General features: G+C 33.0%; 1 protein-coding gene across 9 annotated transcripts in view; it reads left to right on the forward strand.

Annotated features, from left to right (window-relative positions):
* Nucleotides 1-327: 327 nt before the first annotated feature.
* LOC124353138 (mucin-3A-like) overlaps nt 328-19,063 on the forward strand; it is a 110,677-nt gene continuing 91,941 nt past the window's right edge. For all 9 annotated transcript variants that reach the window (XM_046802998.1, XM_046802991.1, XM_046802993.1 and 6 more), the window contains exons 1-3: nt 328-473; nt 13,097-13,413; nt 17,411-17,524. In XM_046802998.1, coding sequence (XP_046658954.1) covers nt 13,146-13,413; nt 17,411-17,524 — 382 coding nt within the window. In that variant the 5' untranslated portion in view covers nt 328-473; nt 13,097-13,145. The remainder of the gene's footprint in view (nt 474-13,096; nt 13,414-17,410; nt 17,525-19,063) is intronic.

A 19,063-nucleotide genomic window follows, 5' to 3' on the forward strand; every position in this document is an offset into this window, starting at 1 on the left:
TAGTACTGTAATCCTAATCAACGGGGAGAATCCTTTCCTCTTATTCAGAAAAGCGGTCGGTCACTGCTATCCAGGCCAGCTATTATAACGTTTGATATGTAGGTCTAGTTCATTGTTAGTTTTCTTAATTTTTAATGTTATTAACACATTTATGTAATTACAAATTTTAATATATTATAGTTCTTGCGTACGATTATGATTTAATATCCAAGTTGGATAATAAATCGAATAGTTCGATAACAATAATCGAAGAATGAGTGTATGCTGATTATTTTACATATTTTGTATGTCTTTGTCTCTCCATAACAAAGACAGGAACGCTGCACTAGCACTGACTAGCAGTAAAGTAAAGTAACAGTAACGTAACTTATGGAGGGAGATAAGGGGGTACAGCAAATGGAAAACTTTGTTTTTATAGGAGTTGCAAAAAGTCTTCTCTGAAGAATCACGTCGACTCTGTTTTATATCAAAAGGTATTTACTTTTTAAGAGAAAAACAATAAAATTATTATTTTGTATCTTTTAGTATTATATCTATTTCTTTTAGTATGTAACTTAGGACTATGGAGTGATAAAATATTAGTAAAACATTAATACCTAAGTGCCCTTTTCGTTACCTTTTGTCTCTAATGTTAGATTCTAGTGGCTAAGTAAAATCTAGCCAACATATTTTAGTTTCAGTGAAAATATTTCCTTAAATATTCAAATTTAAACTTGCTAAACAACATAACCTCAATCCTACTATTGGATCACTAACCCTCCACTTCCATCATATTTTGTAATACATACTCACTTGTGAGGTTTGCAGGCTCTCCTTGTAAAACGTATAATGAATCTAAATAGTCACTTAAATATAAAGTGTTATATACCACATCTGTTTTGCAAAGAACTTTGCTTTCAGACTGTACATGAAGTTAGAAAAACAAATTTCTTATTTTAGACACAGTTGTATTACACATTGAGGTATTTATTTACAATAGCGTGACCATGGAAAATGGACTTGTTTTTCGTGGGTTGGGCATTTATACCCAATTATTATTATCACAGGTGCATATAAACTGGGGGGGAAAGTGTATTATTGTATTATATTGATGCCTTTCGGGCATTATTGCATTAAGGAGCAGGGGCATCACGTGATCTGGGATTCGACTTTTGCAAGCTCGAGTTAATTTTCTTTCTAAAAGAGCAAGCAGTGCGCAGTACTGCACAGCGGGCAGGCATCGTTGACAGGATTAACGTACTAGTCAGCATCATTTCAGTAACTTATCACTTACCTTAATGAACATCCATCACAAAGGTGTGCCATTACCACTACTGAACTAGGAGGTTAAGAATAGACACGGAGGAACAAAATAGTTCAAAATGTCGTCTCTTCTTTATTTGAGAGCCGCGGAGTAATACCAAACTGTTAAATATGGATAGTGTTGCCAGAGGTACTGTCAAAAACAGAGTTTTCGGAGGATTTAAAAAAATGATTTTCTTTCGTTGCCGACGAATTTTTTCTTCACTATTGTTTTCAGGAAAAATTGTAGTTTTCAGGAAAAAAATGAACATACCTTTCCATGGTCACGTTATTGTAAATTGATACCATTTATATAATTGCAACAAAATATAACATTGACTTACTTTAAGTAGGCCTATTTTCAAGGATAATCGTGACTGCTTGTGAAAAAAAGAAGACGCGTACATCATTGTTCTTGCCTCTACTAGTCAATAATGAAACATGATTTAAAAAAAAATGTATTTCCAAACACGATTTAACTCTGAACTAATTTTGAGTGATAATGTCAAACTGAATTAAGTTTCAGGCTTTTAAAATCGTTACATTACTCTTGTTACCATTTAGAACATTACTCAGTGTTCATAAAAACATTTTGAGCCAGTATCTGCATATTCATAGCCATTGTTCTTGTCATTGTCACTAGCCTTCTCCTACGTAAACAAAATAAAAACAGCTGGTAGTGACGTCACTAGCAATAGCTGGTTTTTAATGACGTCACTAGCAATAGCTGGTCATGACGTCACTAGCAATAGCTGGTAATGACGTCACTAGTCTGAATAAAGAAAGCTGGCAATGATTATTTATGAATATCAATAAATCAAATGTCGTACTCGATAGTATCGATATTTAAAATTGATAATCATAATCCAATTGTGTTGGTGGCCGCTTATTATACTGTTGCCAAATATAGCCGCAGTTCAACATTTAGATTTAGCCTACTTGTAGCAAAGTTTGCCATGAACACAAATTTACATTACTGTAAGTTTTGGGCAAAATATAATAAGGGAACTCGGTTTTTAATATCTAAATTATCAAACGATATTTCATTATTATACTTATCAATGTAATCAACCAATAGTAATTAATTTAAATAATAACTAAATCATCTGCACCAACTTTACACACATTTTCATACTCTCAACACAATTTGTTTTACAAATGACTGGCTCTTTTAAATAAAAAAAGAAACTTGAAAATCTATATAAAACAACACTAAAATATGATTTACTGTGGCTTTCTCGGTTTCAAGATGTTTGTTTTGTTGTTACGTTTCTTTATTATTTAAATGTCATTTTCATATCACCTGTCTTGATTTTATGGTTTGATGGTTCCTCTTTGTTATTTATGACATTATGTTATTGTTTAAACTATTAATTTGAAACATGTGACGTTAATTTAGTATTTTAAATACGTTCATATTGATTGATAGGTCTGTTATTCGATTTATAAAGTATCGATAATTGTAACAAGAGATATAAAAACCAGGTACGCTTACCGTACTTTGCCGTAAGAGTTTTTAGTAGTTCATAATATTTACATATGTATAGAAAATTCAAAATGGCATCATCTGCACAGGACAATCACAATTAGGCTATAGAGCTAGACTAGTCGACATTTAAATCAATCAAGATATGTTCAGGTACCTCATAGGAAAATTCTCCTATACTTAATCACTTAGTCTACTTGATACCTAAAATCTTGATCCTTAACCAGGATGACTGGATCAATGACGTAATTAGTATATAAGATTTGTACAGTAACATATTCATCTCAGTTTAAAGTATTTACATAAGCATTGGCTAGACAAATTCTAAACTGCCTTTGAAAATTATTCAGTATAGTATAATGCTTTACTCAAAAGCACCAAACTATGTGTGAATGTAAAGTAAGTGCAGATGAATACATCAACTTACATGCTTTAGTCAGCAATCACTATCAGGGTTGCCGTGGTTACTTTTACAAAGTGTTGCTTGGAAGGTATTGGTCCAATCTTACTGAATGGCTCTTCCATGGAGTCAAGGTCTGAAGTCAAGTACCTCGGTGTCTTCCTTGATAGGGACCTGATCTGGGGACTCCGTCTGGAAAGGGTTGTCATGAGATGAAAATTGTCCATCATGAAACGCAGACACGTGATGGGTGGGTCTTGGAAACTTAAACCAAGGCTTTTACATTGGTTTTACGTCTCCATGATTTGACCTGGATTAATGTTTAGGGCTGTTTTCTTGTGGCCAGAAACGGAGATCTGGAGAGAGCAATGGTTGGTCTGCGTAGTATTCAAAGGATGGCTAGCCTAGCTATCACTGGGGCTTTCCAAGTGCACCAGGCGCAGACCTAAACCGCTGTTTCAACCTTGTCCTCTTGAACATTGTCATTCAGGCCGTGGCCAGGTGGAGTGTTGCTCATATTTCTTCTTTCTATAGTCATTTTGGGTGAGGATGTGTTTTTGCTTTTGGATATTGTACACAGTTGTCCTGTGTGGTCAGAGATACCGGTATTCAAAACTTCAACATTGATCTCTTCTTGGCCCAGGTTGATACACACACTGTCTATTGAGGTCATCGAAGTAGGTTTTATTCTCGTTGGAGGTAATATAAGTGTCTACTGTCTTCAGCAGGACTTTGGCTTGCCTCTGGTTGCAACAGTGGGCATTGCAAAATTAGCATCCTGATCTAAGGAGATGCTCTGCTTATGAACAAATGTTGCGTAGAGTACAATAAGCGGACCCAGTTTTTTTTTATATTGATCGATACTTAATATTCATATATTGAATACAAGTCTATCAATATATCTATAATAGTCATAATAACAATTATATTTGGGCTGCAATATAAAAGCAGCCACCAACACAATTGAATCATGATTATCGATTATAAATATTGATACTATAGAATATAACCTTTGACCTATAGGTATTCATAATTAATCATTGCCAGCAGATTTTATTTTATTTTATTTACGTGTCGAGTAAGTTATTGATGTTATTGCCAGCTGTTTTTATTTCATTTATGTTGTGAGTAGACTAGTGACACCGGCAAGAACGATGGTGATGAACTTACAGTTATTGTCTCAAAACATTGAACAATGTTTTAAGTGGTTACTTGATTGATTACATGTTTTAAATACATATTGTAGACCATGTATTGAATGTGTATAGAAAGTTTTCTCAAAATCGGCTGGTACGTTTTTGAGGTACGGGCATCCATATATTTTTCCAATATTTGACAAGTAAAATCGATAAATCTCCAAAAGTAGGCATGGCATAAGAATGAGGCTTATATCGTAGTATAGTAGACTGCGTCTCATATGTGTATGAAAACTTTGATCAAAATCGGCTTGTTCGTTTTTGACGTGCGGCCATCCGTAGATTTGATGTTATAGCACTTAGCCTGTATAATCGGTGTGGCTCTGAAAAAAGGCATGGCATAAGAATGAGGCTTATATCGTAGTATAGTAGACTGCGTCTCATATGTGTATGAAAACTTTGATCAAAATCGGCTTGTACGTTTTTGAGGTTCAGCCATCCATATGTTTTTCCAATAATTGACATGTAAAATCGATATATCTCCAAAAATAGGCGTGGCCTAAGATATGGCTTATATCATTGTATAGTAGACTGTCTCATATGTGTATGAAAACTTTTATCAAAATCGACTCATACGCTTTTGAAGTAAGGCCATCCATAGATTTTTTTCAAATTTCAGTATTTGGGATCTAAAATCAATAAATCTCCAAAAATAGGTGTGAACTAAGAATGAGGGTAGTAATATAATACAGTACCATGTATTGAATGTGTATTGAAAGTTTTATTGAAATTTGCACCTACGTTTTTGAAGTTCGGTCATTTATAGATTCGTTTTTTTCTACATCTGGCCTGTGAAAAATTACGTACACTTTGTTCATGAAAACCGGTATTTTTAGTTTTAGAATGTCAGTTAGAAGAAGTTTTCGTACTAGAGACCAACAAAATTAACATTATTAGAAAGAACAGACTTTAATTCGACTTAATGTGAAAGTTACATTATGACAATCGGATCTTGTTTTCTGCCTCCCAAAAGGAAGCGATGTTGGGATGAAGGAGGCCACTATGTCCTTATGTACTACTTGTTAGGCGTTATAAGTAGGTTTAGATTAGGTTGTCACGAATATGTTACTATTAGTACCAAAGTTGAAGATAACCGTTGAGCACTCAGGTAATGTGAGCTTCAATTTGGGTACTATCTCGAGGGATGTTTCTCTTTCTTCTCTAGAGGTGCGTGGTAGCCAAGGCACCACCTAAGTCCGCACTGATGACCAGAGACATTTCCGATTGGTACTTTCACGACCTCAGATCACGTGATCAATACTACAAATACAATCAAATAGTGTTTCCCTGCAATACAAGTCCGAACAGCCACCGTTGAAGAAGGCCTTTAGAAGAAGAAGAAATCTGCAAATTTTAAATAATAATCTTATTAATCAAACATTAAAAGCTATATTGGATAATATTTACTCTAACTGAGCTGAGGGGCAAGACGTGGTCATAAATAAATGACCTGACGCAAAGAACAGCTATGGCCAGCCTTGTGGACCGGTAATTTGAGAGGATAATTGTATAAGTTTAATGCCGATCCCAAAGGGTTAAGCATTTTTCTTTTGAACTAAAAATCACAGAATAATGTGAAGAGGCCAAAGTAATTATTTACAGCTATATCTGCCAACCAAGACAGCAAATGTAAAAATGTACGTAATAAGTACTAGTCTTACACTAAATCAATAGGTTGAATGAATGTATATGAAGTCTATCTGTATCAAATAGTGAAACAGTTGTCACCCTATCGATTATCATAAGTTTAGAACTGAACACCGTCCTGACACTATCAATTGTGTCATAAAGTGACGTAACTGATGTTGACTGTCAGGAATCTAGTGAGGGTGTTTTGAAAGAAGTAATACGCAAAAAGTGTGGCAGAAATGAGTATTGTTTGCACAGAGTCACGCTAGGAAAGTAGCTAATGGTCAAAAAATGGCAAGTGATTAAAATGGCAGTGGTCATGGTTGCGATTTATTGTCACAAAACGACAAATTGTTACAAGAAAATTAAGTGAAAGGCCATAAAAACTCACCAAATTTTACATTTGTAAGTGAAATAAATATAGTAGGCCTAATAGGATCGAAAGTAAAATTTTCCTACAATGTACAAAACAAAACTAGCTTTGAATAAAGATAAGTTGTTAAAATAATCATTCAGTATATATTTTTATCTTTTCATTATTTCGTAGATTGTAGTATGTAGAATTTTACATAGCCTATGTTGTATTCATATTTGTTTTTAACCATGAACAAACAAGATATATGTTTAAACAATAATGTAAATCGCTTTTTTCATATCATTTCATGTTTGAATTAAGTCTTGATATATGCATTATTTTTTAGATTTATTATTGCTAAACTATGGGAGAGGCTATAGAAATAAAAATAAAATGGATAAAACGTGTACTGTATATAATTAAAGAAAAAAGATTTACAGAATTAAATGTTTGAACAAATGTAAAACAGTTGTATCAGACTATGAACAGTGTAAAACATATATGATATAATTATTTTTTTGGAAAAGACTATTTTGAAACTACAAGAACGTTGAAACCAAGTTTTGTAGTCTCATATCTTGTAGTTTTTGAAAATCAATGGAGCTTTTTTTAATTTAGCTTATATTTTCTAGTTTTTGATGTTTCATCAATTTCTATCGATGTCAAGTGTTTGTTTTGATGATGAAGAGCTAATTTGAATTTGCAGCAGTAAATTAGATGACATGTGGCCACAAGAATGGCTGATTAGTAAACAAATGAGTATTTTATATATACCAAATTGTTTCTAGAAAGGCCTAAAAACTGTAGGTTTTCTGCTTTTAATTTTCTAAATATAGGTCCTAAAGTTATAGTTACTTGAGGGTTAACACAGATTTCTTCATAATGTAGGCCTACTGTAGGTCTACTCCCTCCCACTGTCTTCATTTGCTGTCTTTGTGTTCTTATGCTGAAATGTTTGATCATCTCTTTGTGCCACCAATGTGTAATTTGTTTTTGTAATATTGTTTCATCTTTGTTTATTTTATTTGTTGTTACTACTGGTTTTTGCTGTTCTTTTCGCCCCTTTTATATCTCTTTATTTCATGTCTGTCTCTTTTATGTAAATTGGTTTGTCCTTTGGAGCGATTTTAAATTTAATAAACATATTCACAGGTGTGCTATTATAAGTCTTAATTATTACAGACTTACTTCGGATGGAGAACGTATTGTGTATTCTCTTTCAAACATTTTCTGTTTATTCTGGGAAAGGAGGATTGACACAAATACAAGTTCCTCTTTGTTTTTCGTTTTCTGATTGAAAATGGCATAGGTTTCTGTTGTACTTGTTCATGGATGTAGAATGGTATCCATTATAAGGTGGAGAGATGTATACTTTATAATTATTACAATGAGGAGTAGCATTACGTATGTCACAGGTGGCTCATGCCACATATGAGTTATTTTTCTTTCACTGTTATTTCTCATGTGCGGCATAAGTCAGCTGTAACTCATATGTGCTCAGTTATTCCCCTTATTTTTGCCGATCAGAGTTACTGCCATTGTCAGCTACTTTATTGCAGCGATCTTCGAGGTATAGGGTGGTTCTTTATATTTGTCAAGTTTGGAGCTTTATTCAATAATTCAATATTGATTGGTCTAATGGTGTGTAAACAGTTTGCAGTATAAGTCATGACAGTTAAAAAGTAAACACCATACACGGTGGTGTTCCCTAATAGAACAATTTGGTAGTTCCACCGATTTCGCCTAGAGCGTTCTAACGCTGTCCTCCAGAAACAAAAAATAGATGATATTAGAGTAACACAGAACACTTTTATGTGTTTAATTTTAAGGAAAAAATGCGAGACTCGTCTTACCCTCGTTACCAACAATTAAAAACTTATCCCGTAAAATATATTTTTTATTTATAAAGTATTAAGATAATTTTTTATTAGAAGTGAAATGGAAATAATATTGAACAACAAAGACAGTACATGAAGAAGATTGCAAATAGGTCTTATCCAAAAACCCAAAGTTAATAAACTAGCTTTCAGGTGTTCATTTTCCTACATGGGCCCACATTTATTTCATCACATTAAAAAAAATAAATAAAAAACCTTAAATTCTTTTTGCAATAGTATAACTAATTGGCTACTTAGTCAAACTGATCAGATTGATATCATAGTGTGCACAACAAAGTAGTCTAAAATATTCTGAATTGAATTCTTTCTTTTTCTTATTTGCAAATTAAAATTCGTCCCCTTTATAAACAATTCTTTTATTTTAATTTACTTCCCTTTTAAATAGTAACCAACATTAAATTTTATAGAATCTTAATACTATTTCATTAGTCTAAAATGTCAAGATGTATTGTCATTATATAAATTATATTTGTAAAATAGACGATTAAAGTCTTAAATATATTAAGAGTTTCATATCTTTTATGTATATTCAAACATTAAGTAAATTTAAGATTAACAACAGTTTGAATTGATTAAGTTATGCTCTTATCATGATAATTGTATTTTTCTTTAAGATGTAATTTTAGTTAAATGTAGTAAGAAACTTTCAATATTACCGCAGTGATCTGTACATCAAGTCATTATCAGAGAAGACCTGACTTTTATCAGACCTTTCTTTGTCCATTGTTTAGTTTATCTAACCAAGCAATTTGTTAATGCGGTTAGATTATATTCCATAATAATCTTGTTTGTAAAGTTTGTATTTTTTCGGAATAAATTTTCATTATTTCACTTAATTGTTAAACACCAAAGTCCACCATCCTTATGAGCAATATGAGAAAAGTTATCAAAATTAACAACGCAGTGAACATGTTAATACTTTGTATGAGGACAACTAACTAACTGATAAGCACGTTCTTGGACATGTTAAAATACTTTGTATGAGGACAACTAACTAACTGATAAGCACGTTCTTGGACAAACCCAATTTGATGTGTTGGAAATATTAATTGTACTTTAATTGTTCCTATACTTATTATTTATGGTGTTGGTTGCTCGCATATACAATACTTATGACCCTTTTGTACTAACTTCCTGCATGTTGTTTAATACATGGAACCATTTATTGGTGTAAAGGAAGCCTAGAAAAGACATATAATGTTATTGGTATGAAGCAAATTGGCAAGTGAAATTTAGTAGCAATGAGCCGGGGTATGGTACTGGTAAACATTTAAGCACTTGTGTGATCTTCGTTTACAACATGATCAAACTTGAATGTTGAGTTTAGCTCCAGTTTAGACCTTACTCGAAGTGTAGTGTCTGGAATATGACGCTGTCACAGACTTGACTCCTGGAATCTGATTTGTGTTTGTTTAAAGAGATCCAAAAAAAGTCGACGATGAAAAAGTTCAAAACACCAATACTACAAAATATAGTGTAATGTAGATGAATAGGTGTTCTCAGTGCACTACGATGTTTTAGACATGATCTCTAAGTACGGTTGTTTATTGAATAGTATTGTTGGGTGGCTGCGCAAATTAAAATTTGAAGGAGTTTTTTGGCTTCAATAGAAGTCAGAATCATTGCAAATTGAAAATGTAGAGTCATGCAGTAATGTCTTCAGGAGTTTGGGATTACAGACTTTGCCTTGCCTCTATATCCTGGAGGTGGCCCTGTATTGTCGACAAAAATGCAAGTTGACACAGGGCAGTAATGTCCATGGATATAATACAAGAGGGGTGGCAAACTTGAAAATTCAAAACAGAACGATGGCTTATGAACAACTTCCATCTCAGGTTGGTGTCAACCTACAGATTCCTGGACTGCATCAAAGAATTGGCAACAAAAAAATTATTCAAAGCTTGAGATACAAATAAATACAAAAACTTTTAGTTATTAAGAGAGCTATTGATACGCGTGATGAAAGTGTACTCATATTACTTTTGCCATTTGAAATTTTTAGGTTTTAGGAGTTTGAAATATCCCAAATTTGAACTATTTAAAAATAGGAAATGTGCTGAAAAGTGATAATTGTAATCTATTTTTAGAAGAGGACTTCTTTGGTAACCTTAAATAAAAAGTTTGATTTACTAAAATTTTTAATGAGGAAACAGTAAAAAGAAACTTTGAAACCTATACTAACCTAACTAACTTTGACAATTTGGACCACCCTGTTTAAAAGAAGTGGAATGAATTAAAACTTTTATCAAAATGATCAGTGTATACCTTTAAAATGAGGTACAGCTTGACCTACCTTTGCACTTAGAATCTTTCAAAAATGATCCCTACCCCCATAAGTGCCATTTCGGGGTAGCTTATTTTTGGGCGTTCAAAATTATTTTCCCGAATTCTATGGGATAAAGTTATGGAGGTTTTCGTTAAGATGAAGAAGGTAGGTTTCTCAGTTCAATTGCTATACATCGTACATGGGTGGTCTGCCTCAACCTTTATTGTAAATATAGGCATATATTACATAAGTGCTTTTTATATTTTATTTTTAGTTGATTTATAATCGTAGTGAATAAAAAAACGTTAAGGCCTTGGATACATTATGTGTCAGTATACATATATAATGGGTTTTTTCTATTCCCTTATAAATTAAAAATAAGGGCATTTGTACTTTATGTAAATATACATACAAAGTGTAAATATATATTTTTAAAGTCATATAAACCACATATTTCCGAAATCAACACTAATTTTTAATAAAATGTATATATTAGAATTGATTTTTATGTGCATGAAATCAAGTAAGTATGAAACAGAATCCGAGGATATAGTTTTATTTTTAAAATCGTTTTATTGTTTTTGGTGTGTCATAAACTTATAACAAACAAATGGTATAAAATATTTTTCTGTATTTTTTATGAAGAAATTATATATAATATGTTAAGTTACAATTGTTTGAGGTTAAATTATGCTTTAGGAAGATACACGGATAGTTGGCCTAAAACACTGTCAGTACAGAGAATTTACATTGTCACCACTAGGATTAATATAATGTTGACGTGATAATTGTGAAGTATATTTTTACTATTATGTATAATGTTTTCTGTAGTAGAATCCTTTTTTGTACTTGCTTTTACGTCTGTTGATGTCATTAAAGGATATTCTACATGAAGTTTTTTAAGAATCCTAATTTTTCTGTAAATTTTAATTATTTTTCCTTCTCATGAATAGTCTTTGGATAAACTGAAATATTTACAATTTGACAAGGTCTAATGAAAAGTTATATTATTTCTTGAGATTTTTTTAGAAGTTCGTTTAATAGTTGGTATATTTTATAACCCAGGATTCTGTAATTAATCAAGCATATTTCTACATTTAACATATAATTTTGGCATTTATGTCTAGCCGCTTCACTTTCAATATAAATTTCAGTGGATAACCTCTCTTAATTAGTAAATGTTATGACATTGAATTCACATAATTTTGGAGATGAAGTCTGTTTTTCTCCAATAATTACTTAAAGATTTATGTATGAGAGAGAGAGCCACCCCCCCTTTTGCTGTACCTTTTATTATTTTATGGTAGATTATTTTTTGGCAAAATTTGTTTTAATACAGCTATTAAAAATATGTTTCAGAACTTGAAAAACACTAAGAGTGTGTGGATATAATATTTGTTGATTTAGGTAAAATATCCAGATTTTTATGTTTGTTGAAATTAAAAAAGTCAACTTTACTCAACTTTTACACTTCCTTGAGGATCATCATTGTTTGTTGTGTTAGTATATGTGTGAATTATGCCCACCTGTGCTCAATGTGCTTTAAGCTTTCAGAGCTCTTCAGCTACAAAATGATTTATATACATATATAGTAAGTATATTTTTCGCAGATTAACCACGTCTTGTTCTACTTTGCCTTGAGTGCCTTTCGCATATTACTTTGCTTCTCAGTGGCGTTCTCGAAATAAAAAAAAAAACATTACCAAGATGACACTCTATTAACATGAATATGTTATTATATATGTATCTTAATGATTTAAAACAGAGTAAATTAAATAATTTTAATATATCATATGGACTAACTGTAAAAATGTAAGCAGTTCTATAAAAACTAAAACCTATTGAGTTCATACTTATACAGCAAATGGTGGTAGATCATTGCACTGCAACCGTAACTGTCTTATCGTAACACACCTGCTTTGTATTCTTGGTGGAAGTGAGTAGGTTTTAATGGAAAAGAAATTTTTTATACTTCCACATTAAATTTATTTAAAAAGTGCTTTCGCCGGTTAAGGCATCAAGAATATCAAACTGATGATGCCTTAACCGGCAAAAGCGCTTTTAAATAAATTTAATGTGGAAGTATAAAAAATGTCTTTTCCATTAAGTAACACACCTGTTCGGAACGGTTGCGGAAACACAACAATGAACAAGTAAAAGGTTCCACGTCACTGCCACGACCATTGCAATGCAGAAGCGGTTGGTTAATTGAAAATGCTTTCTTTCCAATGAAGGTATTGATTAATTTCGTATTGTTTATCCTTAAATTTAGTCGTTTGAGTACAGTATATTCTAAGTCCAATCTTTGTGGAATGACTGTTCTTTTTACTTTCAAATTGATTAAATAATGTTCTTGGTATAGTTCATATGACAGTTTCGAACGGTTCATAATGTGCTGTTAAAATGCAAAATGGTGGTATCTTAAAGTTATCTTTTTACAAACATTGAGTAACATAATGTGAAATTACCAACTTCTCATTTGAAAAACTAGACATTGGTTTGATAAATCAGTCAACAGCTACCATAACTCACAGGCTAAGTGTGTGGGCATCTAGTGTAATAATATTAGTTTATTTTGTTCACAGGAAGTCACATCACAGTTCAAAATTGATCTAATATTAATAAAAGGTAAAAATGGTAAAAGAAAAAGCAAAAAGTACTCTTAAAGTACCACCAAAAAAAACTAAAGCATCTACTGCCACAAAGAAAAAATCATTAAAAGAAACAAAGAGTAAGAAATGTGTAAGAAAATGTGCATCTGAAAACAATAGTTTAGATGCAAATCAGAAGAAAGGTGTGGAGAAAAAATCTCCAAAAATTGAACTATCAATTGAGAAAAAAGTTAATGTGAAAGTGAAGACGAATAAAGACAACCCAACAAAAACTAAAAATACAACAAAAGGTACTTTATTACTTTTTTGTATGTGTTTGAGTATCTCTATTTTATTTTATTTTTTTTTCTGTTGTGTTATGTATTGTTTGTTTCCTCTTTTATATGGGCCTGCTTGCTGTAGTTACCCAACAAATCAGTAGGCTAACATAAAACAGTATAATAACATTTTATCTCCTTGTGCCTGTGTAGTTTTTATTGAAACATTCAGAAACATGCGCGCTTTCACATTTATCTGAACCGAACAGCGCAAGTGTGATGAACTTGCCGCCCTACCCAGTTGTGTGCACTGATGATCTGTCTGATTTTTGTAACCGTTCACGGTCTCCGAAGAGTAGTGCACGCTTTCATATTTAACTGAACCGCACAGCTCAAGTGTGACGAACTTGCCGCCCTACCCAGTTGTGTGCACTGATTACCTGTCTGATTTTTGTAACCGTTCACGGTCTCCGAAGAGTAGTGCATGCTTTTACATTTAACTGAACCGAACAGCTCAAGTGTGACGAACTTGCCGCCCTACCCAGTTGTGTGCACTGATTACCTGTCTGATTTTTGTAACCGTTCACGGTCTCCGAAGAGTAGTGCACGCTTTTACATATTTAACTGAACCGAACAGCTCAAGTGTGACGAACTTGCCGCCCTACCCAGTTGTGTGCACTGATTACCTGTCTGATTTTTGTAACCGTTCACGGTCTCCGAAGAGTAGTGCACGCTTTCATATTTAACTGAACCGAACAGCTCAAGTGTGAAGAACTTGCCTCCCTACCCAGTTGTGTGCACTGATTACCTGTCTGATTTTTGTAACCGTTCACAGTCTCCGGAGAATAGTGCATACCAGCCACTGCTAATGGTCAATTTGTGTAATTTGTTCACTTAACTTAGGGAGGTAACTTCTATTTTTAATTATAATTCTTTATTTATTATATTTCTTACGGATCTAACAAATTCATTAACAAATTCACGTTCTTCCAAATTAATTTGTTAATCATTTGTTCTAATTGTTTTATTTTGCAAACCTAGAAATTACTATTCCACTTTTTCACAGACACAGGTATATAACTGCTAACAGTATTACAATAAATTAATTTAGCCTTAGGGCATTATTAGACGTGAATAACACTATTACACTGTTGGTACTTATCTTAAGGGAATATTTAATGTATGGCTTAAACAAAATCTTGACTTGATTGGGCTTGAAAGTTGTGCATGCTTTATTGTGCTTGCTTTATGGATATACATGAAATATTATCTCTTTGTGTACATTTTCTTAGCATGCCAAGGTGTCTAGTGTGGTGTAATTTTGTATGAACTGTTACTAATCAAACATTCGATATTCCATGAACTTATAATACGTAAGCATCGGACGTGTCATAAAAAACTATGATCGGTATATAACAACTGATATGATGGTTATGTTGAGAACACTACCTCGTGTTATTAAGCTTGTTATTGGTGTGCTGCTGTTTTGTTTGACGATGCGCAACAAATATAGATACCGTACAGGAAAATATCTGAAAATGTAAATACGTGAAAATTTGTTAGCATGAATCCCTTGTTTCAGATGTACAGTATGTCGTGTAATATGAATTATTCTTTTTACAATTTAAGCTTGTCTTATCCAACCAAAATTTTGTGTATAGGTTATTTCGCGGCATTCCTACTTAAGAGAACTGTCTTTATCTTTGCCTAGTCATCTTTACGTTTGCTAGAGAGACTGGATTTTTGTCCCAACTGCTCAGCTTTAGCTTTGTGCAAAGCCATTTTACAAAGATTATTAATTAATAATTACTGCATCAGCAACTTAAAAATGTAATCCTAAACGCGAACCCTCATTTGTCTAGTGCTTTTAAACGCATTTCAAATTTATTATTTACCTCTAATGCTAAACTTGTACTCCTTCTTATGGTTCTACTCTTGAATCCTCTCTAAATGTATACAGTAATGTGGTATTTTTTAGAACTATTAAATAAAGTCACACCTACAGTTTTAATTTCTTTGGTTGCCTTATTGATTTCTTCTTCCAAGTATTACTTTTCTCTTTCTGTCGCTCTCCTGTTTCTCACCTTCCACAGAAACTCATAGTTTTTGTGAGTATTGTGGATGTCAACCATGAGGTACGCTACCTGAGCTAAGTACTTCATTATTTATGCTTATTTGTAAAATGCTCATTTTATGGAATCCTAGTTTTATTTAGTTTCCAAGTAGTAATCAATACTTTTTCGCTTTACTGATCAATTTGGGCTATTTTTTTATATCGCATGTTGGAATATTTCTAGTTGTCTCTTCCATTGTTTTTCTGTCTCTTTCTTCTTCATCACCTTCGTTTGTTGTTACGATATGATGTGTGTTGGGGGTTCCTGAGCTAGCATTGGAGAGCTAGCTCTGCATGGCGTCAGCCATTTCTGTCCATAACCAGGAAGTATTCAGGCGGATCCTACACTGTGTCCATGTGGAATTTCAAGCTGCGTGTGGATTTCCAATCTGTACCGAGGAGCTGGCCATCTCACTGACCACAGATTGTGATGCACACGAGATTTTGTCCCATTCCTGATCAATTGGTCTGTATTACTAAACACACTGGTTATTATCTCCCATACCAATGAGCAAACAGGATTTGTGGTAAGGATCGATATTTACCAAGAAAAGCAAAGTGATTTTTTTGGGTTTGGATGAACATAATAAATTTATAATAAAACTGTAGCATGTAATAAAGTACAATATATAACCCCACGTTGATTTCTGACTGTAAAACATAATAAAGAACGTGTAAGATAAATTAATTGGTATTTCACGTATGCCACTCTGTCCCTATTTAGTACTTGTTATGCGATGCTGTACGTTTAGATTACGTTATCATAAATGTTACAAGTAGTACCAAAGTTAAATTAACTTTACTGCTTGAACTTGAACTAAAACGCTCTGTATTTTTACGTTTATATGCGTACTTGTGCCCTGTCATCCTTGTTCTTACAGAATTTAATGTTGAACCAATGTAATCTTCAGGGCATTGAATTTGATAAGCAATATATTTTGATTCACGGGACGAGTTTTAAAATATACTGTACGATTTTTGTGTGTACTTGTAAATTTACATTAAAACATAAAACCAATATTTAATACTTTTATTTTTTTGTGAGGCCTTTCGATAGCGAAGCTATCTTCTTCAGACACATCATAAAAGACTGTTGTGATGTGTCTGAAGAAGATAGCCTCGCTATCGAAAGGCCTCACAAAAAAATAAAAGTATTAAATATTGGTTTTATGTTTTAATGTAAGTTAACAGTAACCAATATAAGCTCCATCTACAGTAATTGTAAATGTTTTTGAAGTGGAGCACATGTTGCATACTGAACACCTGGGTTTGTTGGAAGGCTGTGATCCAACTGTTACGTTTCTTTTTCTTTCTGATTAGGCAATTTTGGATGTACTAAATAAAATGTCTTTCGACACTGGTGGTTTTCTAAATCTTATTTTTTTAATGTGTTTGAAATTGTTAGTTGAAGTAGAGGTGTCCAAAAACTGTATGTTACTCCTACTAGAAGAATATTATTGTTAATGTTATAAAGTTTTAGGTGGTATTTTGTTAAAAACTTGGGATCATCATTATCCAAATTTAGTTGTATTTATTCCAACTGATACTAATTTAATATTATATATCAAGTGTTATAACTTAACAGTAGTGCTTTGTATTTTATGGTCTGCCAGTAGGGAATAAAATAGTGACTAGAATGGGGGTAAAATCACAATTATTTATAAGTAAATTTAATCATCACCTATGAAGTCAATCATTTTGTGTACGCTAAGTTAGAATTTTTTCTGATCCTGGAAAGAACTGCAGATTGGCCCCCTTGCCATAATGGCACATTAGCTGCTCTCCATTCAATTCTACAACGTTTTCCTTATGATCTATGCTAAATATATAAATATTGAAAACATTTATTTATAAGAATTTGTAATTTGATAGATTCGAAGTAAGTTTCACAATATTGATATGGTTTTTAAATTGCAGATACACCCACACCTAAAAAAAGTTGTGTTAAAAAGCCTGTAAAGCGTAAGCATACAGGTGAAGCTGCAGCAACGTCTAAATCAACACCAATCAGTAACCAACACTCAGTTGAAGGTATTTGTCATTCTTAAATCTTAAAAACTTGGGATCATCATTATCCAAATTTTAGTTGTATTTGTTCCAACTGATACTAATTTAATATTATACAGGGGTGCTGAAAAGTCCCGGGACGGTCTAATAACTTTTGAACTAATTACAATATAAGAACCAAAATTTACATCAAGCTTTTGCTCATATAAAACTATTATTTTATGTATTTCATCATGATATCCTGCTTATGGGGGACGTCCCGCTAGGGGTTGGTGAAAATTCTTAAATAGAAGCATAGGTCTAGTCATACATCAAATTAAAGCTCTTTTAATTAGAAACATTTTGGCGAAAATCTGACGTAAAACAGTTGACGCATTACAAAATGGCGGACACTCAAAGATTATAAAATACAGAATTTTTCAAATGCAAACATTCTGGTTGTTAGAGAAAACTGAGACATTTAATCTTTTATTTTACTTCTTTTACTTCAAATCACTTACCAAAACAGTTATAACAAATGTTCAAAGTGTTTGCCTTCAGTTTGCTGACAATATCCGAATCGATTGTAGAACGCTGATATCGCATTGTTTAAAGCTTGGACAGGAACACCCTGAGCTTCTCTTACAATACGGTTTCTCAACTCATCCAAATTTTGAGGTTTTGTTTTAAACACTCTTTCTTTGAGGTAGCCCCAAAAGAAGTAGTCTAAAGGGGACAAATCTGGAGAACGGGCAGGCCATTCTATTGTTCCCCTTCCACCAATCCACTTATGTGGAAAGACATTGTCTAAAAAATGTCTTACATGTACGCCATAATGTGGAGGGGCTTCATCTTGCTGAAACCAGATATTTTCAAAATTATCACCGGAAACACGTTGAATTTCAGGAATTATCTGGTTTTGGAGTAATGCTAAATACACTGCAGAGTTTAAATTCCCCTCTACAAAGAATGGCCCTACCACATGCCGCCCCACAATACCGGCCCAAACATTTAACTTTTCTGGATGCTGAGTATGTGTTTGTATCATCCAATGTGGGTTTGTATTGCTCCAATAGCGGCAGTTGTGGCGGTTTACTGTTCCATTCAAGCAAAATGTTGACTCATCAGTAAATACAATGTTTGCTAAAAATCCCAAGTTTTTCATTGATTTTATTCATCATAACTTCGCAAAACTCGATTCTACGATCAAAGTCGTCTTCGCTTAGTTCCTGCACCAATTTAGCTTTATATCCTTTGTAACTATTAGTTTTTAAAATATCTGAGACTGAGTATCGACTAACTCCTTGTTGTTGTGCTATTGAGACAATCGATTCATGTGGGTTCTCAACAAAACACTGTAAAACGTCTAAAGCTTTGTCCTCATTGGTCGCGGTCTTGGGCCTTCCGGATCTAGGGAGATCTGCAATGTTTCCTGTCTGTTCAAACCGCTGTATTGTCCTTCCCACAGTAGATTTTGAAATTGGAGGTCTATTGGGAAAAGTATCATTAAACAGATGCCTTACCTCATCACATGATCTAATACGGTCACCAAACCCGCGCATCATTAATAAAGTTATTCTTTCT

The sequence above is a fragment of the Homalodisca vitripennis genome, chromosome 1, assembly GCF_021130785.1.
Source record: "Homalodisca vitripennis isolate AUS2020 chromosome 1, UT_GWSS_2.1, whole genome shotgun sequence".
Taxonomy (NCBI): Eukaryota; Metazoa; Arthropoda; class Insecta; order Hemiptera; family Cicadellidae; genus Homalodisca; species Homalodisca vitripennis.